The sequence below is a fragment of the Ambystoma mexicanum genome, chromosome 8 (genome assembly GCF_040938575.1).
Source record: "Ambystoma mexicanum isolate Mex_15411 chromosome 8, UKY_AmexF1_1, whole genome shotgun sequence".
Lineage (NCBI taxonomy): Eukaryota > Metazoa > Chordata > Amphibia > Caudata > Ambystomatidae > Ambystoma > Ambystoma mexicanum.
Window position 1 is genome coordinate 742956823 of NC_090929.1, and position 25989 is coordinate 742982811.

General features: G+C 44.5%; 1 protein-coding gene across 7 annotated transcripts in view; it reads left to right on the forward strand.

Annotated features, from left to right (window-relative positions):
• The window catches only part of LOC138472418 (uncharacterized), a 1989442-nt gene that overhangs the window by 931216 nt on the left and 1032237 nt on the right, over nucleotides 1-25989 (forward strand). For all 7 annotated transcript variants that reach the window (XM_069610563.1, XM_069610565.1, XM_069610562.1 and 4 more), the window contains one exon: nucleotides 25726-25904. In XM_069610563.1, coding sequence (XP_069466664.1) covers nucleotides 25726-25904 — 179 coding nt within the window. The remainder of the gene's footprint in view (nucleotides 1-25725; nucleotides 25905-25989) is intronic.

The following is a 25989-nucleotide window of genomic DNA, read 5'->3' on the forward strand; positions in this document are numbered from 1 at the left end:
CCCTGGAAGTCAGACCCTCGAAAGGCTGCCGACCCAAGACGGGACCACTGAGGAGAACGAAGCAAAGCACCCGGACTTCGCCGCTGTCGAGGTCTATTGCCATCGACCAGGGTTCGCAGGTTTGGGTAACTGCTGGAGGCCCGTCGAAGTTGTGTTGCCCAGCCGTGGGGACCGCTTGACGCCGTGCCGCCGACGACCGGAGCCGCCCGCTCCTTTGCCTAAGAACATTCGAATTGAAGGACTCCCTTGTCCGTGCCGTCGACCACTTTCATCCCGCCGGAGAACGTCGAGGACGACCAACGTGCCAAGGAGAATCCGCCGGTGAGTTTCCCGCCACCTCACGACCACAAAGACTTCAACGACTCGACGCCTTTGCTGGGCCACAGTTCTTTACACTCTTTGCGGTCCAGAACTATCGTCACCGAGGTGCCCCGCACGCCTCTTCCTTGCAGGACGCCAACACTCCATCGTCGACGAGCACCGCTCGGATCGAAGCTGCCACCTCATCGACGCCGTTCTACTCTGTTCACTGTCGGACGTTTGATGACCCGTGACTCCTGCTTTAAAGGGAGGGCACTCAAGAACCGTCGTCGATTCCCAGACGCCGAACACCAAGTTCACCTTCCTCGACGCCTCTCGACGATCCGTGACTCCTGCTTTAAAGGGGGTCACTCAAGAAGGATCTGTCGACGCCTCTTCGAAGAACTCTACTCCACCAGGTACATTGGGGGGGTAAAAACATTATAGGAGGGAATAAGACTAGTGAACAATATATGGACTGGGCTTGTGCTATATATCTTATTTTACAGGTTTCCCAGGTGGGGGGATCTCCACACAGAACTGTAGTTAAGTAGCTGACTCAGTACTCTGCCTATTGTTTCAACCATCTTGCTTTCCTTCCTCTCTATTGCTGGTTTCCTCTTTATTGATCTGTGTGACATTTTTACATGGCACTAAGCCCAGTGATCAACAAAGGAGTATTTTTTGCTATCACCAAAACAGAGTAGCAAAGTGTATATTAAGCTGAAGATTGTGGGAAAGACGTTTTTAGACACCAGGAGAAGGGTGTCATTCTCCCTAGGAAGGGGCTAAATCTCTTGGGACAAACTCTGAAGATGCCAGTGGAACGGAGTCATTCCCCTTGGCCTCGTTGTGCCAAGAAATACCATGAGAAAGGAGTTATTCTGCTGGTCCCGAACTGGGAGTTGTGCTAGAGATGCCAGGGGAAGGGAGTCATTTCCTGTGGTTTTATTGGAAACTGTATAGACCTATACAGGAGAAGGGAGCCATTCTCCTGGATGTGGAAATTATATAAAGGCTGTGTGAAACCCACAAGCCAGGGCAAGGGGGTAATTTCCCCTAGCATTCCTGTTGCAAGAGAACATTCTTTTAAAACACTATGGGCCTCATTACAACTCAAGCGTTAAGGGTTAATGCCGTCGTTAACCCTTAACGTCTGATTCCGATTTTAACAGCTGCTTTTAGCAGCCGTTAAAATCCATGGCGCTAAACCGCCTTGGTGCTAATTACGCCACCGTAATTTACGGTGGCGTAATTAGCGCCTTCCCCACTCCCATTAAGCCCTATGGGGTATTAATAGGAATGGGGAAGGGTAAAATGGGAAATGGGGATTTACCGCCCCACTCACCTTGGAATGGGGCGGTAAATCCGCCATCCACCATGGTGTAAACATAGTTTACACCATGGTGGTAAAGTTGGCGTACTTACCGCCTGGGTCGTAATGACCCCCTATGCGAGCATCAGGAGAAGGGAGACTTTCTGTTAGATTATGCTTTAGTTTTAGTGTGAGGAATAGAAGTAGGTTGTGACACAGGACAGTAGAGTCTGATTTGACAGACATTCTGACTGACCCTTTGGTATTAGTGTTGAGGCAGGAAAACCCCTCTTAGGAATAGGGATAGTGAGGGCCTCTTTATGCACAAAAAGGTATATAACAACCACCATGCCACTTTTGTGTCAGCTTCCTTCTTGGACACCTTACAGCACCCAGTCGATGCACCTTCTGCAGAAATCTGTGTGCAAGCAACATTGTGTCATTTATTGTTTGATATAGTTAAGCATTTTATTAAGCATGATGTGAAAAAACACTATATTCCCACAACAACGGAGAATACATTAAATTACAGAAGCCAACTTTGTGATTTTAGGTTTGAGAAAATAGTTGTAGGCAACTTGCTTGACTAAGTGTGATACCTCACCTAGAGGTGTGAATGGCCCTTCATCTCGCATGTCATTTGTGCTTTCATGGCTGTGCGGCATAAAACTTTGGCCTGGGCAAGCAAACAGATCCTGTCCAGGCCTCCTGCAGGGCAGCCTCTCAGAATGCTAATCTCTCTGAGGTTCCTTCTGCACATTTAGAGTAAAAGGCCCCTCTGCACCCCAATGCCCCCACAACCTTGGGTCCCACATTCAAGGACTCTTTTCTAGGGGCTGGCCTTGGCGGAGCTTGGCCCCCCCTGGCTCCCCTGCTGGAGCTGAGTCTGATTAGCCTGACCTGCTGTTCCTCCTTTGTACAGTCCGTGAGCCTGCCTGCTCTTCCTTCTCGCCGGCCTGCTGTGCCACCTGCGGACAGAATAGGCAGCCCTCTGCTGCAACGTTTTCTTCCCCGCATTCCTGACACTAAAGTTGCCTGAAACCCATCCTTGGGTCTACTGGCCCAGCTGGTTGGGCCAACGGCTTTTCTGGTGCACAGCGACCCTGGATTCCCTGGCCCAGATTGGGATCCCTTACCTCAGCACCATGTCGACAAGTTCTCCGCCGTCTACCTCAGCCCAGCAGGAGTGAATGGGAGCCGCCTCGCTTCAATAACCATGCCCAGCAGATTCCTGCCAAACACCAGAAGAGACATCGACACAGCCGAACAAACAGGAGTTGTGAAAGTAGGATTCCATCTTTATGCCTGGGGGGAGGTGAAAAAATGCTACAAGGGACTTGGTGAAGGCTGATTCCATCATAGAGTAATGGACTGTGACAAGGAAGAGAGGGACATGGAAGTATTGGGGCCTTTCAAGGCTAATCAATCTTGTTAGACAGCGAGTATTTCTAATTATAGTATGTTAGGTGACGAAAGTCATCAGGGGCTTTCCTATATTTCATTTTCATCCAGAGAGCCAGCGAGTAAAGGTGAATTTTGACTGTTCGGTTTATGTCATCACTATGGCTACGATGCCCCCTTGTGGCACGTATCTTCTTAAAGATTTTCAGACACATCCACTTCAGTGTGCAGGGCATGTTAAATAAATAGAAAGTAACCAGCTCCGACTGTGGTATTTCTGGAAAATTTACCACCAGCAGAGGTGGCATTTCTGGAATACCTCCAGTGCTATTTCCGAAATACCACCTTCAATTGTGGTGATGTAAAAGTTTTTTTTTTTATACTCTTTATTGCTTGTTTTCAACACAAAAACAACAAAAAAAACCATCAAATGCAACAATATTTACAGAATATTTACAGATTAGGTCATAAGATTATAAACACCACCAGAATTTAGAACACAATATCAACGAAAACAGTGAACAGTAGTCCTATAATCTACAAATTGACTTAAACCTAACCTAAGACATAACCATAAGCAAAGATCTGATGTCCACAAACAGATAGAACAACACAAAACAAGTACATAACAGACACCATCACCCTCCCACTCCAATGTACTCAATAAAGTTGAAAGCAAACCTACTCCACTTAGTTCACAATTCAATCCAGGATCACCCATAAAGTTCAGGAAAATGTCCCCACAGTTGTTCATAAAGTGCTTCCTTGTGTTGTTTATAATACATAGTCTTCTCATACCTTGCTAGAACTTGCACCTCTAAAATCCATTCCTCTACAGATGCTTTCTTCCTTGTCTTCCAGAGCTTTAATGTCTGTTTAGTTGCCACCAATAAAGCTTTATTAATCCAGCATGATGTAACCCAACTAATATTATGACCACTTCTTGGTAGCTGCAGAATGACTGCTAAGGGATTACGTGGATAAGAAATATTCCAGATTTGGTCGATCCTGCCAAGAATATCCCTCCAAAAATTCACCAACCTTTCACAGCTCCACAACATATGAAGCAAGCTCCCCCTCTCCTTCCCACAACCCCAACAACGGTCGCCATCAATCATTCCCAAGGCACACATACGCACCGGGGTCCAATAGATTCTGCCCAATACTCCCTGATGAGTATAGCGTAGTTGTAAATCCGTCTTGGCTTCTACCGGAGCTTTCCAAGTCTTTTTCCATTCCTCCAACATAAGTTCTCTACCCAACTACTACTAATTTTTCCCACAAATCCATCCATTTCGCATCTTGCTGCATAATTTTCAAAATGCTTGACACTTTCTGTGACACTCTGGTCAATACATTAAAGACCTCTGGTTTCTGCAAGAATGGCGCATCCATCATCTGCCTCCTTTCAGAGATTAAATCTTGCAATTCACTGTATCTTCTTAGCTCCCTGTTTTGTAATCCAAATTTCTCTACCAGACTCTCAAAGGGGACCACTCCTCCATCACCCCAAACATCGCCAATCGATAAAATGCCTCTACTAATCCAACTCCTCCAATTCAATGTTACTGATCTGTAGACCAGGGTTATGCCAAAGGGAGGCCTCTTTATAAATAAATAACGCTTGCCCGCTTTCCACTATCAAGGAAACCAATACATCCTTTGTCGCCAAAACTGTTTTTAAACTCTGCACCTTCCCAGGTAGCTTCCCAAAAGAATACAAACTCTTGATGTCATATGGTGAAAACTTCTGCATCTCAATCTGCACCCACCATGGAATCTGATTTCGTTCCACGCAAGAGTAGCTAGACACCCTTTTCAACAGAAAGCCGCTGCAAAACTTTCTTAGTATTGAGTACCGAAAACCTCCATCTTTAACACTCCTGACCATAATGAAACTAGGAATTCTGGTCCTCTTCCCTACTCCCCATAAAACATTTTGAAACAGCCTATCTATACGCCTAAGAGCCCTCTTTGTGAAGAGTAGGGGCAACGATTGAATAATATACAAGACCCTTGGCAATAAAAGCAATTTAATTGCATTAACTTTAGCCCAAATGGTTAAAGTGATACACCCCCATTTCATAATATCATTCTGGAGGATATTTATGATTCTATCTACATTATAATTGACAATCTTTTTAACATCCCGGACAATGTGAATACCTAAGTATTTTAAGCACGTAGTCTCCCATTTACAGTTCCAAGCTAACAATTGCTCCCCTCCCGGTGAATTTCTCATCGGAAATACTACTGTTTTGCCCAGTTGATCAGATAACCTGATAATCTTCCTACTTCTTCAAAAATACCTCTCAACAGATGACCACCCTCCACAGGATTATTCAAAATACCCACTATATCATCCGCATAGGCCAATGTCTTTACATCTCCATCTCCCACACATAGACCTCGAACTCCCCCATGTTGTCGAATGTATGCTAACAAAGGCTCTAACACTAAATTAAACAACAATGGAGACAAGGGACAGCCTTGCCGAGTACCCCTATATAATGGGAATGATGCTGAAAACCCCTCATTCACCCATACCTTAGCCGTTATATCAGTTTGTAACGCCTTAATTGCTTTGATAAACAAAGGCCCAAAGCATAATTTTGAAAGAGTGTAGTTCAAGAATCTCCAGCTTATCATATCAAAGGCCTTTTCGGTGTCTAAAAAAATCAACAAAATATCTTTGACCTCTGAATCTGGTAAACTCAAAATATCTAACAGTGTTCTAATGTTGTCATATCCATTTCGATGTTTCATAAATCCTAACTAAGATCGCTCTATCAACCCTCCCATATATTTTTCCAATCTTATAGTTAGAATCTTGGTAAAGATTTTTATGTCAACATTGAGCAGGGATATTGTCCGATAATTACAGCACCTAGTTGCATCCTTCCACAGTTTCGGAATCACTGTGATAATAGCTTCCCTCATTGAGCTACACAACTTCCCTTCCCTTATAATACGATTATACAAACTACAGAGTACCGGTGCCAACTCCTCATCATATTCCTGATAAAACTCCACTGTTAAACCGTCCATTCCCGAAGATTTCCCCTTCATCAGTCCCTCAATTACTGATACAACCTCCTGAATGGCAATCCGAGCTTCCATAAAATTCTGGCCCTCCTCAGGGAGTGTAGGGAGAGTAATTTTCTTGAAGAAACTATCAAGTTCATCCACTTGTGGAGCCAAATCTTCAGTATACAAATCAGCATAGAATGAATGGAAACGTGCGCCTATTTCATCCTTCTTGACCACCATATTCCCTAGCTTATTTTCAATTTTATAAACATACATCCTTTCTGAATAGCTCTTCAGTCTATTTGCCAATAATTTACCTCTGTGGTGCCCTCCTTCCCAATATTTCTGCTTCACATAATACATTCCCCTCTCAACCTGCAGATTGAACTCACACTTGAAGGTTTCTTTAACACTCATTATCTTAACTCTTACACTCTCATCTTTAGTCAACAAATATCTTTTTTGTAGGTCCTCTAGTTCTTTTTCAAGTTCATCTAATCTAGTTTCTCCTATTTTCTGCACCCTAGCAGTCCAGTTCATCAGTTCCCCTCTTATCGAAGCCTTAAAGGAATCCCACACCACCATACTATCCGCAGTTCCAGTATTCCCTTTAAAGTAATCAGGTATAAACTTTCTTAATGCTTAAGAGGCATCTTTATTTTTTAACACAAAAGGTTTCAGTCTCCATCTATAAATTCCTCGTCTCTCCGGGATTAAGGTCAACCTAGCCAGCACCATCAAAGGGTCTGAAAGATGTCTTTCCCCTATACTCGCCTCCAGTACAGTCTCAACCAGTGTATCAGACATTAATGTATAACCGAGCCTAGAATATGAATTATGCACCTCTGAGTAAAATGAAAATTCTCAATCTCTCCAGTGCAAATTCCTCCAGACATCCACCAAATCATATACTTCCATAAACTCCCGAAACTCGTTACTTGATTTATGCCCCGTACAATTACATGTCGAGGATCTATCCAATCTGGGATCTATCACACAATTGAAATCACCTTAAAAAATGGCCTTTACACCTCCCATATTACATAGCATTGCCTTCAATGAATCGAAGAACTTTCCTCCTCCCGCACATGGGCCATATATAGATCTGATTGTAAATAAAGTGCCTTCATATTTCAGGTCAATTAGTATGATACGTCCCTCATTATACATGCTTACTTTTTCAATACTTGCACCCAAACCCTTCCTCAACAGAATACCCACCCCCTAGAATTAGAAGAGTAGCAATTCAATAATACTTTTGTATATTTTGCATTAGTCAGAATGCCTCCAGTTCCATCCACTAAGTGTGTTTCCTGCAGGAAAGCCACATCAATTTTCTCTCGCCAAGGTTTAGATAGTACCTTCTTCCTCTTTTGCTGACAATTTAACCCTTTCACATTCCAGGTGCACACTGTAAACAGACCCATCCCAAATTAAAGAACTTCACTCACATGCATGCACTTGTGTTTACTCCAATCATCCACCATTGTTCACATCCGCTCATCCGTACAACATCTCCAGTGTCTATTATTATTAACCTCGGAAAGAAATCCTGATCCAATACAATGGATTTGCACAATACAAGTACCCCCCCCACAGACAACAGAAGACACCACAAACATAAAACAAAAAACAAAAACATTGATTCAACGAAATCCAATGTATCATGGATTTGATCAAAATACTAGTATATACACAGTTCAAACCATTTTCAGCATCAATGTGAAACAAGAAAGTGATTATGTACAGTAGGGGCTCTTATTACTACCGTTTATTTTATTTTATTTATGCAGAAAAGGGTCCATTCTATTCCCTTTTATGCATTATGTCATATGGTGAAAACTTCTGCATCTCAATCTGCACCCACCAAGGCGCCGTCCGACTTTCATCTAAACGAGCCCTTGGTGTTGCCTGTATAGGACTTTGCACTCGCTAGATGTGGCTAGAGTGAAGTTCTTTGTGGACCGCACAAAGAGTTTCCGGACGACATTACTGCTTTTCGTGAACTTTGACCCTGTGAACCATGGGAAGGCCCTCTCAAGGCTTCCATTTCCAGGTGGCTCTCCGGCTGCATCACCCATTGTCACCGGTTGGCAAACCAACGGGTGCCTGGCCGTCAGAGAGCCCATTCAACCAGAGCGATCGCTGCACCTATGGCGTTCCTGTCTGATGTGCCCCTGCTGGACATCTGCAGGGCGGCTACGTGGAGGTCGATGCACACATTCACATGATTCTCCTGCGTCTGCAGGGATTCCAGGGAGGAGTCCAGAGTCAGCCAAGCAGTGCTGCGCAACCTGTTTGCTTGAAGGTGAGCCTGGTGAGGAGGTAAGAGATTGCTTCTGTTGAGCCCTATCACCTCCCGTGGTTGTGCATGTGTACTGCTGTGTATTCTTTATTCATGAGCATGTGAATCCACGCCAGACCCATGCTGGAGAACAGTTACAGGTAAGTAACTTGTTCCTTATGTAAGAATTGATGCAGTCACACTACTTATCTGCTTGGTATTAGGTAACCCACCTTTTGGTGTAGGTCTGTAATACACAAGTTGGTACTGTGACTGAGCAGCCAGGCCTATCTCAAGTGGGGTAAATGTGAGCTGTAGAGCTGTACAAATGAAATCCGTGAATACAAATTGCAAAGTAATACTTACACTTAAGGTTTCAGTTATAGTTATTTATTTAACATCAATGTTTAAATAAGCTTTCTTTAAAAAAGGCAATTCATGTAACAATGTACATAAACTTTAAAAGTACTTTTCAGAATCAGAACAAGTCAGTGAATAGTCTTTGGATATGCTTCCTACACCCTGAGGTGAAATCAATTTTATAATTGAAGGGAATCCCACAGCAATGACATTTATATATCACTGGTTATACTTTGCAGATTCTGAGGTTGCAGAAAGGAACGATTAGGTAAGGAAAGGAAAAGGTTGTAGAGTTTCTCAGTAATGTGAGTGTGAGGGACTGGAGGGGGGGTCTGTACTTCCGCTCTCGATTTGGTAGAGGAGAGGCACAGCGGACCCCTGCCAAGATTCTCAATATTGGTACGTGGTCGAGCAATCAAGGCCTAGCTTCTCGGGAAGGTGATGCGGGCTGGTTCTTGTACAGTAAAGTGCGTCAACAGTACGGTTTAATGGCACACAAATCAAGTTGTAAAGGAAACCAACAATAGAGGAAAGAGGAAAGCAGTTGATGTGAACAATTGGCAGCAAAACTGGTCACTACCGTTAAACACAGCTCTGTGTGGAGATCCCCCCCACCTAGGCAACCTTTAGAATAAAGATACAAGCCCAGTCCATGAGTGCAAAATGAACAAAATGGGCGAAATGAATAAAGAGAAGAGGATGGGAAGATGAATACAAGTGACTGTAACAAGTGCAATGAACAAAATGAACAAAATGGGCAAAAGGAATAAAGAGAAGAGAATGGAAAGATGAATACAAGAAACTAATGAGTACACAGACAGATGACACCCACTGTATGAATGCACGGCATAAATGGAAAATACAGAATAGACTACTCAAGTACATGAGACGAGTGTGGTGCATGAAAAAGATAGAGAGCACGGAACGGATCCAGTGCGTATGATGAGTGACATGGCCTGAAATCAATAATGCACGGATGAATGAACGAAGTGAATGGAGCGGATGAAATTGTTAGAATGAATGAAGCGCGTGGAAGAGATGAGTGCGCTGAGCAGATGAATCCGTTGAGCAGATGAGTGTGTTGACCAGATGAGAGTGTAGAATGCATGAGTATGTTGTGCAGATGAGTGTTTTGAGCGGATAAGGTATAGAAGAGATGAATGTGTAGAGCGGATGAGTGTGTAGAGCGGATGAGTGTGTAGAGCGGATGAGTGTGTAGGGCGGATGAGTGCGTAAGTGCTGAGGAGTGTGGAGAATGCAGGAGTGCATAGAGCAGATGAATGTGCAGAGGGGACGAGTATAGAGCGGATGAGTGTAGAGCGGACGAGTGTGTAGTTCGGATGAGTGCGTAAGTGCAGAGGAGTGTGGAGAATGCAGGAGTGCATAGAGCAGATGAATGTGCAGAGGGGACGAGTATAGAGCGGATGAGTGTAGAGCTGACGAGGGTGTAGTGCGGATGAGTGCATAAGTGCAGAGGAGTGTGGAGAACGCAGGAGTGCATAGAACAGATGAATGTGCAGAGTGGGTGAGTGTATAGAGCGGATGAGTGTATAGAGTGGATGAGCGTATAGAGTTTATGAGTGTATAGAGCAGATAAGTGTTTTGAGCGGATGAGTGTATAGAGCAGATGTCTGCGTATGAGCGAACGACTTGGTAGAGCAGATGAGTGCATGAAAAGAACAAGTGCATAGAGCGAATGAGTGGCAGGAACAGATGAGTGCCTGGAGCGGATGGGTGCGCAGAACGGATGTGTGCTCAGAACGTGATAGGTGCGCAGTGAGTGATAGGTGCGCAGAGAGTTATAGGTGCGCAGAGTGGAAGAGTGCGCATAGCGGAAGAATGCGCAGAGCGGAAGAGTGCGCGGAGCGGAAGAGTGCGCAGAGCGGAAGAGTGCGCGGAGCGGAAGAGTGCGCAGAGCAAAGGAGTGTGTAGAACGGAGGAGTGAATAAGAACAGAGGAGTGTGTAGAGTGGATGAATGCGTTGAACAGATTAGTGGGTAGAGCAGACGAGTGTATGGAGCAGACGAGTGCGTAAGAGCGAATGAATACGTGAGAGCCGAGGGGTGCGTGAGAGCAGAGGGGTGCATGAGAGCGGGTGAGTGTGTAGAGCAGGTGAGTGCGTAGAGCGGGTGAGTGTGTAGATCGAGTGAGTGCAGAGTGCGGATGAGTGCGTAGAGCGGATGAGTGCGTAGAGCGGATGAGTGCGTAGAGCAGATGAATGCGTAGTGCATGCAGAGCGGACGAGTACCTAGAGCGGATGAGTGCCTAGAGCAGATGAGTGCCTAGAGCGGATGAGTGTGCAGAGCGGATGACTACTTAGGGCCGTTGAGTGCCTAGAGCGGACGGAACGGGTGAAGTTTGTGGAAGGAATGGGTGACATATGTATATAGAACGAGTGATGTATGTGGATGGAACGGGTGACGCATGTGGATGGAACGAGTGACGTATGCAGGTGGAACGTGTGAAATATGTGGATGGAAGGGTGAAATATGTGGATGGAAGGGTGAAATATGTGGATAGAACAAATTAAGTATGTGGAAGGTACTGGTGTAATATGTGAAAGGTACCGCAAAGTATGTGGATGGTACAGGTGAAATACGAGGATAGAGTGCATAAAACAACTGGAGTGGAGCAGACTGGAGTGCGTGGAGCGGACTGGAGTGCGTGAAGCGGAATGTAGTGCGTGGAGTGGACGGAGTGCGTGGAGCAGACTGGAGTGCATGGAGCGGACTCGAGTGCATGGAGCGGACTCGAGTGCATGGAGCGGGCTCGAGGGCATGGAGCGGACTGGAGGGCATGGAGTGAACTGGAGTGCATAGAATTGCGCGACTTACATGAAATGGTTTAGAATGCATGGAATGTTTAATGAGCATGTAACCCACCATCTCACATCACCACGCTTCCTCTCTTCTTTACACCACCATTCAACTAGAACACAGAGATACTATGACACCATTCGGTATAACTGTTCTCATACCAACATCTGCCTCATACCCCCCATCACTCTAACTAAACACTGCTGGTTACTCACCCCCCAGCCAGACATTCTTCTCAGGTCTAACGCAGCCACAATCGGTCTGGATAAATCCTGCCAGAACGAACACATACTCTTGACCTCTCAACCACCACACCTACCGCTAAGAAGCAGCTATTACACGAATACCGCACCAGCTGCACACATATCCGGTGCTCACACGCACCTTTGACTCTTTCTACTTTTTCTACTGACCTGAACTTCGGTTCCCAAGGGCGTTCAACCTACCAGCGCCTTCAGACGATACCAATGGTATATAAGGTGCTATATAAATGCAAAGTAACATAACAAAACATAACATATGGGTAAGGTGGCGAGAGGAGGACATCCAAGATGCCCACCTTATTACCCACTCAACATGACCATTTGTAAAAACCTTTTGCACACTTTTGAAGGGAGCACCTGTGTTTCGTTCACTACATTAAAAAGAAAGATTTTAATAATGTTAGGCCTGTTTTGATTTTTGGCGGAGGTAAAAATAGATCGATTTACTGCAAATAATCTGCCTAAAATACCACTGCCGGTATTTCTATAGAATACCACTGATGGTATTTTGTCCAACCCTGTACTGGGTGAATGGTAAATTCAACTGTATTTGCCAAATGCTAACTATTTGACTGTGGCCATTCTGCTCTGAACAACTCCCTAGGTTTGTGATTGTTTTCCATTGTCCTGGCCAGAACACTTTTCTCTTATGTAACCAATAAAAGACACACATGCACATCATCACCAGATTCAGATATATAGATACAGGGCCTCATTCCGAGTATGGAGGTAGTCGTGGCGCTATTTGCGCCATGACTACCTCCCATACCGGGTCCGGGCTGACCTGGTTCAATGGGGACTTACCGGTCCATTGCATCCCTGGAGGGACCGGTAAGTCCCCATTGAAAAATCCATTCCCCATTCCCATTTGAGCCCCCATAGGGCTCAATGGGAATGGGGAAGTAGCTAATAACGGTACCGCAATTTGCGGTACCGTTATTAGCTCTATGGTCCCTTAGCAGCTACCGCTAAGGGCGCTTGGTAAAACCAGGTGCTCATTGCGGGACCCGCTAAGGGACCTCGGAATAAGGCGCAAAGGGATTACCGACACTGATGTCCTTAACGGTGCCCGGTATCCCTTTGTGCCCACCTCTGAATGAGGCCCATAGAGTCATATGAACACATATACACCCTTCCACCTATACTTTAAACTGTCACACATACACACAGACACTGAAACACACACCAAACATACATACACACACACACACACACAAACACACACACACACACACACAAACACACACATACACACATACACCCTCCACTGTCTGGCAGAGGCTGACTGGCAAATCAAGGGGGTCTAATGTCTAACTGTAAACGAGGGTAACGGAATGTGCTGAGGCGAAAAGAATGGGCTTGGTGCGCTGGGCGATTAAAGGGCATGAGTGGTGAGGAATTTGTGGTGGAGCATTGTTTGCAATGGAAGAAGGGGCGTGCAAGTGAAGGGGAAAGGGCTTGAATTAATAGTTAGGATGGAGCAAAAGGGGAACAGAGGTTTGACTGTTAATTGCAAGAAACAGGGGGGGCATTGGGAATGTGGTGAAATTGAAGGACACCAGAGAATGACAGGTAAGGAAAACAGGGTAAATGAGACAAAGGTACACATCTGGAAGGGTAAGTCAGCAGGTTGACTGCTTCTGAGATCTATGCCTGACCTGCATGCTACTGCATCCGATCTTGGGACCGGCTTGACCTCCTTTCTTTTTTCTGACTAAGTGATGCATACTTGTACTGTATTGTATTTTGTTATTTATATTGCGCTCTTTCCCCACTTGTGTAGCGTCAATGCGCTTTTTCCTTGGTTGAACGCCCTTGGTGACCATAATCAATGTTGTTGGAGAGTTCTAGGGGGTAGGTTTAGGAGATGCGTGTGTACAAGTTGCCAATCTAGGACTTGGGTGGCTGGCAAGGCTCGACTAAGCAGCCCGAGAGAGGTCAGACACAGGGTTAGAGATAGATTGCTATTGTTGAGAGAGTTTATGTGGGTCATCTATACCAAATTCCTTTCAGGTGGTGGTTGCTGCATGCTAGTGGTAGAGGTGTTGAGGTACGTCAGGTGGCTCAGTCTGGACGGCTATGCGTGCACTAGGGCGGATGTGCTTAGCCGTAGGCGTATTCTATCATGCATGGATGCTTGGCTGTGCCTGCGGCCTGTGTCCATGCTAGTGGTGTGAGATATAAGTACCGTAGGTTCGAGGGTCCTGTATATTGGGAGAGAGGCCTACACCTACCAGTGCAATTTAGGAACCAGGCTGAGCGCAACTAGATTCGAGAGTCTTATTACTTGCTTTATGAGCATATGTTTCAAATACTAATTCTCATATTTCTTCAAGTTACTTTATCATTTGACTTGGTACATTGAAAGTACACACACTTGTACATACTAATATTATAATTATAGTACATGTTCATAAAAATTATAATCATAGTCTGTTTCGCACATGTATTTGTCTCAGGATATAGATAATTAATAGGCTTCTACATTGGTACTTTAAAAACCATAAATATCGAACAGTATACTAGTTTAGCCCTTTGAATAACAACTTTGCAGAACACATTTTTTTGTTTCTAATATTGAAGATGGAATTGGAGAAGATGAAGTCTCCTCTGCTTTCTAAATTGGAAACTGTGGAACCAGGAAGACAGGGCTCAAATCCCCAACTTCCACACTTCATACATTATGGGACCCTGATGAAATCACTTTTATTTGCTGGGCCTTATTTTCTTTAAATATCTGTAGAGAGAGCATCTCTCATGTGGGTTTATACCGTATAGTTTTACTCTATAAATAATTTAACAATTGTAATAATTTATATTAAACATATTAGTGAAGAGGAAGGATGACAAGTGTGGGAATTAGGTTGTGGGGGGTGTACAGAGGGTTTTCTATTTTAGGCTGGGGAGGCAGGAAGCCAGCTCGTGTTTGCCTCTGACAACAGACAAAGAACACCTGATTCAGCAATGGCTCTGCTCTACCAATACATTCTCTAGCTTTGCTACCTTTTTACATTGTTGTTAAACTAAAGATGAGATGGGATGGGAGGAGATGTTGCCTGCTGTCAAATTCCAAACTGTAACACATCGAAAACTGTGCTCAAATCCCAACCTTCCTAGTTCACCAATTATATTATCCTAGTGAAATAACTTAATACTTATAATTTAATATGTTTGGTAAGTGGGGGTCTCTATGGAACTACAAACATAAATATGTTGCATAAAATCAAAGTAATGTCAATATCTACTATATATGCTTGAGAATGTGTGGGGGGAAGTTGGTATTGAGATCACTTGTTCTTGAGTTGGGGCTGCTGCTGCTCTGTGGGCTTGGGCCATTGCACTACGGGCCAGAAAACTAAACTGGTCCCCCCCACCCCCAGTCCACCCCTGGTAGCAAGGAGAAGACAGTCTATTGCAATGCAATACAAATAAACAGCAGCATGTGCTCTTCTACACTTTCAGCAGCAAACCTAAAACCTGCCCCCTAAGCACATTCTTATTTAGAAAAATAGACGCTGATAAGGAGAAAACTTGACAAAAGACGATGACCTCATAGGCCTTAGACAGTTTTAGGAACTCTCTATTCACCCTTTCATGGGTGAGTCCTTGTTAAGTCCTTCTTCCGTGTCTCGATTAGTCTGTCATTTCTCTCCAGTGCATCTGCATTAACTGATCACATGACAAAACCCTTCTCGAAAAGTCCATACTCTGTGGTAACTTTGTTTGGAACTACCCGCTGCCTTCCTCCCATTCTGAACGGTCAGTGATTTCCTTGATCCCAGTCTCAAAAACGTTTTCCATTGTTTATGGTCACAGCTCCATGCTACTTCCCAGCATCAAGGTCCCTTTGCAATGTTAGCAGTTTATCCTGCCAGCAGGCTAATGCCACTTAGCCTTATAGCATTGTTCCATCAAATATAATACCTGTGGCCTTATTTAAATGTATCAGCAATCGCTAATGAAAGTGATCTTACAATGTATTAACCAGGGGCGTTGCTGGGGGGGGCTAAGGGGGCTATAGCCCCTGGTCTTTTGGTTGTAGCCCCGGATAGAATCGCAGGAGCTACAGCCAAAAGACTAGCTAGCCCCCAGTCCCAACAGTTCCGACATTAGCTTAGCCCCGGGTCTTTTCCAGACCTAGCAACTCCCCTGGTAGTAACCACGCCCTGCCCAAGAGGCACACATGTTTGGTAATGGCCTGCAACCAAAGCCTAGGCAGGCTCGAGCGAAGCGAAGGCCACAGCAAGGGCTGCAGGCCGTTATCAGCCAGTACGCCCCACGGCAGGGTCATGATTGCTATTCACACCCTGGGGTTTGCCCAGGGTGCAAATAGTCCATTCTTTTCCTCTGGTGATGTGCCCTGCGCTATTGCGCAAACCCAATCTTCGGAGAAGAAACTAAAAGAAAAGATGGCCTCTTCCATTCCAGTCCCTTTTCCATTTCCATGGCGTGGACAGGAAGAGTGGCAGGACTGGAGCACAAAGCTCCGGTCCAGCGGGAAAGTGGGGTGGTGAGTGGTGGGCATTTGGGGAGGCAACAGGGAGGGGCTCCTTGTTGCCTCCCCACAATAAAGAACAATAAAGATGACATCACCCGGGGAAGGGCCTCAGGTAGCAGGAAAGAGCGGGCGGTACACACTGTATTCTTACCCGCTCTTCCAGCCACCTGATTGGCTGAGCGCCCTTCCCTTGGTGCGAATACTGTTTATTATTGGTAAAGTATTTCTATGTTAAATGTCCATCCTAAAGGAAAAGATTTATAAACCTATGTAATGGAATAGAGAAAATATAAAACAGTGGAATACTTAAGATTACAAACAAACGAAGCAAAAGATGATAGAATTGAATTATGAATTCACACTCCCAGACTCTGGAGTAGTCTTCCTTGCTCAGGGACAAGGTGATTGTCTTGGAAGCAAGACAAGGTGACGCAACACTCGCGCTTAGAAACTACTCGCTGGTATTAAGCGTGTCATAAATGAACAATAAAAGAAAAAAAATGCTAGGCCTCCACTCTTGTTTCTTTTAGATCTTCCTTTTAAATTCACCTTGTTGCTACTCCCCATTGTTAGGAATTTAACGTTGTGCTCTTTTTCCACTTTGTTGGGACCTCATTACAAGTAGGGCAGTAAACCTGGTGGTAAACTACTGTTACTGTTGTGGTGTCTGGACAAATTACAATGAAATCAGGAGATAACAGTAATTTCATCTCACAAATTTTGGGATTAGTATAACAGTCCCACTCTGGCCTAAGAAATGAAACCGGGATATTAATATCCCAAACGCGCAACAATAGCATGTTGTACCTCCTCTGTGCAAAGTCCTAGTTGGCTCCAGAACACACCAACTATCGAAGACAGTAAAAGGGTTATCATTAAGCGGCTCTGTAAAGGCAGCTACTCTCTCTTCTCACTTGTGCTATTCACTCCCTAGCCCAGTCTTCCCTATACAGCAAGATGGTCATTCGAGATATGTAACTTCAACTAGTAGCTGACTGGCTTGTAGCGTTGGCCTAAAGGAAATGCCTTATTTAGCTGTCTCCCTCTGGGACTTCCTAGTCAATTCCGCCAGGCAGAATATGGCCAAAAACCATAAGACATCAGTAATTGCGTTAATTCTGAACTCTAAACTTCCTTCTTTATTTGTAAAACCTGACTTGTGCCCATCTGGTTCCAAATGTTATTGTATGCACTTGCTGTCAGGTTTTTAACACCTGCATTTGCTTAATTCCCGGTGTCTACTTACCTGATCTGAATATTCCAGGACTTTGAACATCTGTCACCTGTCCCATTCTCTTTGTACTTGGAGCACTATGAAGTTTTATTCACGAATGGCATATTATAAAACACCTGGGAAGAAAAGAAATTCAAATACTTTATTCACAATACAAAGTATTTGTATGTCCCCTGGTTTTATACTCATTTGACGTGTGATTTTGTTAGCTGTGTCCCTAGGTACGGATTGGGATATATGGGTGCATGGTGAAATTTGGTGCATATGTTGCCTTGGCATGGTAGCTTAGGCACTGGGTGTGTGTGGTATGGGCTCTGCCCAGAGATTTGTTATGATGCCTAGAGATTACTGTGCCATGTAGCTGGTAGCATACTAGCAGATTTGCTGACACGTACACATCAGGTAGTGTTTGGCCGCCACCACAGGCACATTTTTATGTGGATGTAGGCATCATTGGTCGAGATGTTCAGTTCACAATTCACAGAATCATTGTGAAAGATGCAGAAGGCTGGTATGATCTCTAGCACATTCTGGGATTTGTACAACATGTCCACTGGGGTCTAAGATACGAAACCTGGATTTGAATATCCCAAATGTGCGCTCAATGACTGCATGCATTCGGCTGAGTAATAAGTCGTACCTCCTCTGGGTAGAATCGTAGATGGCTCCAGAACATACCAATTATTCAAGACAGTATAACGGTTTTTGGTTTTGGCGCTTTGTGGCATAAGCCACAAACATGCCAAAACATTGTTACTGTAAAGAAAGGAGAAAGGGGAATTCGGGAACTGTGTATGATGTTGTCATGTAAACATTGACGCTTGGTGAAAAAATCGCTGATGCAACAGCTTTGCCTTCACCCTCTCGGTAACGTCTGCCGGCCTTCTGCTGTTGCCGGGGAGATGTGTGGTGCTCCGAAGTTGGAGCAAAATAAATGCACAAAACTAGATGGCTATTATATTTCGTTTTTTATGCACCAATGCTTTGTGTTAATTGAATTTATATCGGACTATGTCCACTGCAGAGTGATTTATTTTTAAGCCAAGCTGAAGCTGCATCCATTTGCAGCCTGCATCCCCAACGCCACCGTCACCATCATATCTGTAATTCAGCCCTTTGTGACAAAGCACAGTCGGACCTGGAAACACCATATTGGACGAGTGCCATATGAGTGCTGTCTGCTTACCTGCCCTGTTCCTTTTTTGTTTAATGGAGAATCTGTTGCTGATTCACTTACTGCCCACAAAAAGAAAGCCCTACTTTAGTAACTACCAGTGGGATACCAGTGCTGAGTTTCTATTGGCAGGTGGCACGGAACTCCTTCAATTCAGTGGTTGTTCCTAAGAAAGTCCCGCCTCTGAGCTGGAAACACCATATCTTTGGCAACCGTGCGAATTGGACGAGTGCCTTGTGAGTGCTGTCTGCGTGTCGGTGCAAGATGCGAGTGATCGTTTGTTCTTCAATTATTTCATTCATCACATTTGTGGCACTCTTCCTTTGGGTTAGTTCCATCGTCTTGAGACCGAAGTACTTTTAATTTGGATATTTTTGCTCATTATCGAACATCTGGAGATGACGACAGGGTCAAACCGTTGAGGAGGCACCCAGATAACAACGCAGCATCCTCCTCCATCCCCCCTGAGTTAAGGGGGAGGAGTTGGAGAAAATACCTGCCAAGCCGGGTGTTGAGCCCGGGAAAAAGGCGAGGGGGCGGGAAGCCCGCCAAACTGGCTGTGAAGCCTGTGAAAAGGGCAACAAAGGAGGGTGCGTGCCCTGGAAGGTAAAAGCAGCGAGAGGCACCGGCAGCACCATCTTGTCCCGCCAGCAGACGCTGGGGGAACAAAGTCGCATGCAGTTTGCCTCCCACTCACCCTACATAAGGACTTCGGCAACAAGGAAAGTAGAAGGCGTCACCATTGCAGTCGCAGAGCGGTGAGGCAGTGTTTTAACGACCAGTGACACTGTAGGTACTACTAATGAGCCATGGCAAAGCAGGAAAGGTTTTCACTCTTCTCGCGATCAGCGCTCCTTTGAGGCCTAGCTGCAAAGGTGCTGGAGGTATTGATGAGATCTCGGCTTCCCCCGACAAAACAGCACTTTTTCAGCCAGGATCACCTGCTTGGTGCCAAAAAGGTAATGAACACAACTACGCTGACAACATCCAGTGCATTATAGCACTCTCAGGGGACCATTTGCAAGATGCTGATACTATCAACTCGGTTTTTTCTTTAATTCAGTCTTGGATGATGGATAACGGACTTGCTCTCAATGACTCCAAAACAGATTTGATGATTATAGGTATGGTGGCTCGGCTTGAAAAGTTAGATGTGAAATATCAGGAATTCTGCAAGCTGGCTGCTCCATTGCCACACTCCGCAAAGTTAGGACTCAGGGTGTTGTTCTTGATCAAGAAGTTTATATGAAGGCGCATGTTAACAGCAGTCTCTGCCTCCTTTTACTTTATTAAGCTGTTGACTAAGTTAGGACCTTTCTTTTTCCATGACAATTGTGCAACTATCGCTAGAGCCATTATTGGCTCAAAAATAGACGACTGTTACATATCAGTCTTTGTCCCGCCTACATGGGCAGTCCAGCACCGAAATGCTATGGCAATTCCTCTCTGAACAAGAGTACCAACAGCAACCCCATACACGTGTTTCAGCCTTATTGGGCCTCATCAGTTAGGTGAAGCTGTGCCTCTCTGAGCACAGTGAGCAGGGAGCCCACGTCTGGTTGCCCCCAGGAAACTCAGGGTGACCAACCCCAAGTTCCTTGCAAATATTTCAAAAAAGGTAGCAGGCGCTCCTCTCCAGAAAGGACATGGCATGAAAACCTGTTCTGAGATGAGAGTTTGCAGCACACACTTTTTGCTCACTGTACCTTTCACAGATGGGAAATATCCATTTGCATATCAGTCTTTGTTCCGCCCACATGGGCAGTCCAGCACCAAAATGCTATGGCAATTCCTCTCTGAACAAGAGTAGCAACAGCACCTTTTTTGAAATATTTGCAAGGAACTTGGGGTTGGTCACCTTGAGTTACCTGGGGGCAACCAGACGTGGACTCCCTGCTCACTGTGCTCAGAGAGGCACAGCTTCACCTCACTGATGAGGCCCAACAAGGCTGAAACACGTGTATGGGGTTGCTGTTGGTACTCTTGTTCAGAGAGGAATTGCCATAGCATTTCTGTGCTGGACTTCCCATGTGGGTGGGACAAAGACTGATATGCAAATGGATATTTCCAATCTGTGAAAGGTACAATGAGCAAAAAGCGTGTGCTGCAAACTCTCATCTCAGAACAGGTTATCATACTATGGTCTTTCTGGAGAGGCGCGCCTGCTACCTTTTTTTTTAAATAGAATGCTTTTCATCCTGATCTTAGGGCTTGTGCTAATCCTGCATGCTTTTTTCGTGAGCTGTTCATGATTGCCTACTGTTATATTCACATCCACCCGGTATCCTTCATTTATTTGTTTTATTTGTCCTGTTAGCGCTCTTATGCCTCTGGGCCCTGCATTAGCGCTGTACAAATAATAAAATGTAAATGTAACTGTTCATTCCTCTCACACGCTAATACTCATTTCCTTGATCTTTTCTCTATCTCCTTTTCCCTCATCCTATTCTCCCCCTGCTCTTCCTGACCAAAGTATCACCGTTCTTTACCATCTCCCCTTCTACGTTCTTTCCAATGTTCTCTCTTTGAACTCTGCTCTATTCACAGTTACCCTCTGTCCCTCTCTGCTCAACTACTCTCCACTCTAAACTACTCTTTCCTCCTACTACTCTCCAATACACCCCCTGTCACAACTCTCCACTACAATCTCATCCCACCTACTACAATTCATGCACTTTTACACATAAGTAGCACTTTCTCCCACAAGCCAATACCTCACGTTTCGCATGCTCTCAATCTTTCACCACTCTCTACTGCACCATCCTTCTTCTGCATGGTCTCTTGGTCCACATTCTTCTCTGTTGACCTCACCCGAACATCCCACACAGATTCCCAGGTCCTCTTTATGCTCCCACTTCCCCTTCATCTGTCCTTACGCCCACCATGAAACTTCGGCCAGTCACTAGCCTTTTCTATTCCCGGGGTTGGTGTGTATATGTGTGAAGCTTTGAAAGGCCTCTGAAGCCCTGACCCATCCTTAAGCATGGATTCACTGGAGGTTTTGGCATGACGGCGCATGTGACAAGCACAGTCACTTTCAGAGTTCATAGGTATGTGATCTTTAAGTGTGGGTGTGAATGACTGCCATGTGGCCAAGGTGAAGAAGCCCTCACTTTTTAAATTTGTTTTTCTTATAATAAAATGATCTGGCTAATTCTCTCTAATAGAGGATGGTCTACTGATTAGACCCCCTCTCCAAAACCTCCATGCCAAATGCATAGTGTAGGCCAAAACCCAGCTGAATCAGCAGCCTGATCTCCAGCGGTACGTAGCATGTTCAGGGCACAGGTGCCCTCTTAACAGCTTCAGTAAAAGCCAAGTAACTGCAGCACAGGATCTGCATATAAAATATGCACGGCTGTGCCAAAACAACTGAATAAGTTTTGTCCTGTTGGCACATTCAACTATACATATAAGCCATACCTAGGGTAGGGTATGGTGGATGATATTTCCCATAATTTTTACAGCCTCATCAAATTGGTACTACACATGAATCAGCCCTGTGAGCCCAGCTGACCTGGGGAAGAATATGTGACTTCCTCCAAGCCAGGCAGTCTCTCCTTCTACCAGCAAGACTGTAGCCTTGGGTGTTGCCTTACTTTAATCCTTTGTGAGGCCAGATAACACCCTCCCCAGTGAGACAGCCACTCCTTGGGAAGCTGTCCTGGAAACAGGAATTAATGGGCACACCCTTGTTAGAATATAATAATGATATGCATTTTTCTTAGCCCTAAGCTAATCCCTTTTTGCAATCAAAACACTTTTCTCTTAAATAGTGTTCGAAAAGGGGTCGCATTTGTCAGTTATCGAGTAAAATAAAATGAAATGTGTTTGTGGCTTTTTCTGTCAGTCATTACAAGAAATGACTGGGTCCGTGTAGAGGGCATGTTTTAGCCGCCTGGCCTTCACTGATAAACTTAGGTTAAATAACATTAAGGACAGGTCCTCCCATTCAGTGCAGTAAGACGATCTGTTCCAATATGGTTCAATTTTCTTAACTAAATGCTATGTTAAGACTCACTGCACTAAGCTAAGGTAAGTTACACAGTGAGCCATAGTGCTCAGCCCTTCCACTTCTGTTAAAGGCAAGAAAGGTATCTTTTAAGGTTGTGCAATTAGGGTGACCATTGTTGGAACGAAGGGCAGGTGGGTTGTGTTTAAAGACCTCATACATAAGCCACCATCCGTGAACTGGGGATAAAGTAGATGGTTAAGCTATAAGCAAAGTGGAGACTCTTGACATAGCAATAACATCTGTTGAAAATGCAATTTGTCCTGCCCTCTTGGGATTAGGTATATTATTGTGCATGTAGTTAAACATATTTGCGTTATTATCTTTTGCAAATGAATAACAAATGACCTATGTTGATGCACGGCACCATTTTTGTATAAGAAGTGACACAGTGAACCATTCAGGCACTTCACTTCTCCACTCTCCATGAAATACTGATCGTGGATGAACCTGAAGTCTACTCAAGTGTATGATATGCGCAAATTAAATCTTATCTTGCAGTTTTGAAACTCTGTCTCAGATGCTCTACTTCGTTTGAATTATATCATTTAGAAGTCTCACCCTTTCCAAAAGGACTAGCCTCACACCAAGGTGCTGCATACTGAAAGGGCCTATGAAGCATTGACAAGGGAAAATGGCAGAATTAGTGTAAGCAGAGGGAACTCAGACCAGCTGTAGGAAGGTTCCACCATCTTACTTTCTCTCTTTACCTCTCTACCTTCCTGTCCCCTCTACTTCCTCAAGACAAAACACTTTGGGTGTGATATCAGAAGGCAAAGTCAAATTTTTACAAGGATAGGGAGTGGATCCTTAAAGAAGGTTTGCTTTTATCCAATCACTTGTAGACTTTTGCCTTTAAAAGAAATAGTCTCCCACTCCTTCTTGGATTCACTTTGGAACAAAAACCTAAAGAAGACATTTGCTGGATCTCTGTTGAGAGAGAGCCACGATCGTCGGACACTGCATCAACCACCCGACTTGAACTGTCCATCCAGTCACCAACATCTCTGCCATCAAACCGACTCTGCCATCAAACCGACTGTCGAATCAACCCTAGGGTCCCTCACAACCCGCACTTTCTTGAGCTCCTCATCAAACCACGTAGAACAACGCATCGAGACACTGGAATATTGGAATATTTGCAATCGAACCAATCATCAAACCAACCCTGATAACCCTCGCAATCCACCCCTTTTCAAGCATTGCTCCAAATCGCAACAAACTCTTTTTCAACCCCTCGAAACTCATGATCAGCACAGAGAAGCCTTGTTGCCATTGTCAATCTGTCAAAATGATTACTATTGAACCATGAATGACCCCTCCCCACCCTCCTGGTCCATGTGCACCTTTTTATCCAAAGACATACCCTCTTTCAAAAAGAACATTGTGGTTATTGAATTGCCTTTCTCCCCTGTTTTCTTGTCCAAAGCACTTCATTCTCTCCTTTATTGCACATTCTCTGTACTTTCCACAGGAGTAGGTTTTGTACAGATTTTCCATTTCATTTTTTTGCTGATGGTATGTTTAATTTAAATATATACACTTTTATAGAACCTTGATTGGACTGTTATACTTTGCTGTTTGGGTTGGACTGAATCACATTTAAAGCACTCTTGAGAGTATAGCATTTCCTTTCTTTTGCCCACGCTACCACAAAGGCAAAGGAGGTATATGTCTTAGCTGTGTCTGTTTCTACCTTTATGATTGGGCTCATGGTTGGTTTGTAGAAGTGTGAGGGCTGAGTAGGTGTTCTTTACTAAAAAAAATAAAAAAACACTAATGATAAAAAATTGAAAAACCACTATCCTTGTACATGCACTATCCACAGCCATCCTTGTACTCCTGCAGAGCAGAAGTCATTTGGCTCTGTGGGCTCGCCTGAATACTAAAATAGTGGCCTGTGCAAGAAATAGGCTCTCATCACGAGGTTGCCTGTAGGCCGCTGGTATACTGGCAACCTCAGCTTACCATTTCTGCCACTGTATATCCCAGTAATACCAGGATATTACAGTCGGTGGAGGAACGATAAGTTCTCATTCTTGTGGAGTCCTGTAGGACTCCATAGGAATTGGAACACTGAAGCACCGCCACCGTTAGTAACAGTGCTGGATCTTCAGTAATTTTTTGCCTGCCGGCAGGGGCCTGATCTACCGGCAGGTCAGGCCTGCCAGTAGTTCACAGTCCCTACCAGCAGACAAGGAGTGAGCTGATCCGGAAAAGGTGCTGGTATTTGCGGCACCGTAATGAGCGCCTTCCCCATTCCCATAGAGCCCTATGGGGCAAAAATGGGAATGGGGAAGGGCAATGGGGGAAGGGGGAATTACCGCCCGGCCAACCTTGGAATAGGGCGGTAATTCCCCTTTCCACCAAGGCGGTGCCGGTATTTTACCGGCATGGACCAAGGTGCTTCACCTTGGTCCTCCGCCTACCGTGTAATGAGGCCCGATGTTTGATATTAGTTATTTTGGAATGCATGTACCGCTTTGACCACATGATAGGTAGTTTTTATTATGTTACTTTTTGGGAAGGTCCTTTTTTTTAACCTGGCAATTGAAAACATGTACGTTAACTATATTGATTCTTTTAAAATGTGATTTTACTCACCTCTTATTGGTACATTTTTTTAATGTTAATATGGTGTTGGTTTTATCATCAAAATGAAGTCATTTTAAACGTAATACAAAAGAATTAGGACGGTAGAACCAATATTTTGTCCCAGGAGAAATGCACATCTGGGCATCATTGCAATGAGCTCAATGTTACATTTAATGACATAGAGCCCAAACCCAGAGACAGCCCTGATTGAATCACACTTATGTGTGTCATTGACTTGCCCAAGTCCATTGATACCATTGAAGTCTATAGTAAGATTATTATTTCCAGGGAGAATATATGTCTCAGCTCTGCTTTTTCAAATGTTCGCAATGAATGTTGCCAACTTGGGCTTTCACTAGAGCTTAATTTGACCTAGTGATAAGTAAAACCTTGTTAAGTTTACTATAATTTACAAACATGTATTCTTTTTTCTATTTATTTAGGTGAACAAGGAGAGCCATTACCAGTATTTTTCAGTGCCCCGGAATCTCTACATTTTCAAATATTTTGCAAGCATACAGATGCCTGGATGGTTGCAGCAACATTTTATTCAGTGCTTCTTTATGGCAGAAATCCATATATCGAACTGGCGCATCTCCCTCTGTCTTCGTTGATTGCTGAGGTACTGTCTTGTCTTGTTCATTGGATCCTTTCCTCATAGGCTTTTTATTTTGTATCCTTTGCCTCAGTTGTTAGTCTTTATGAAT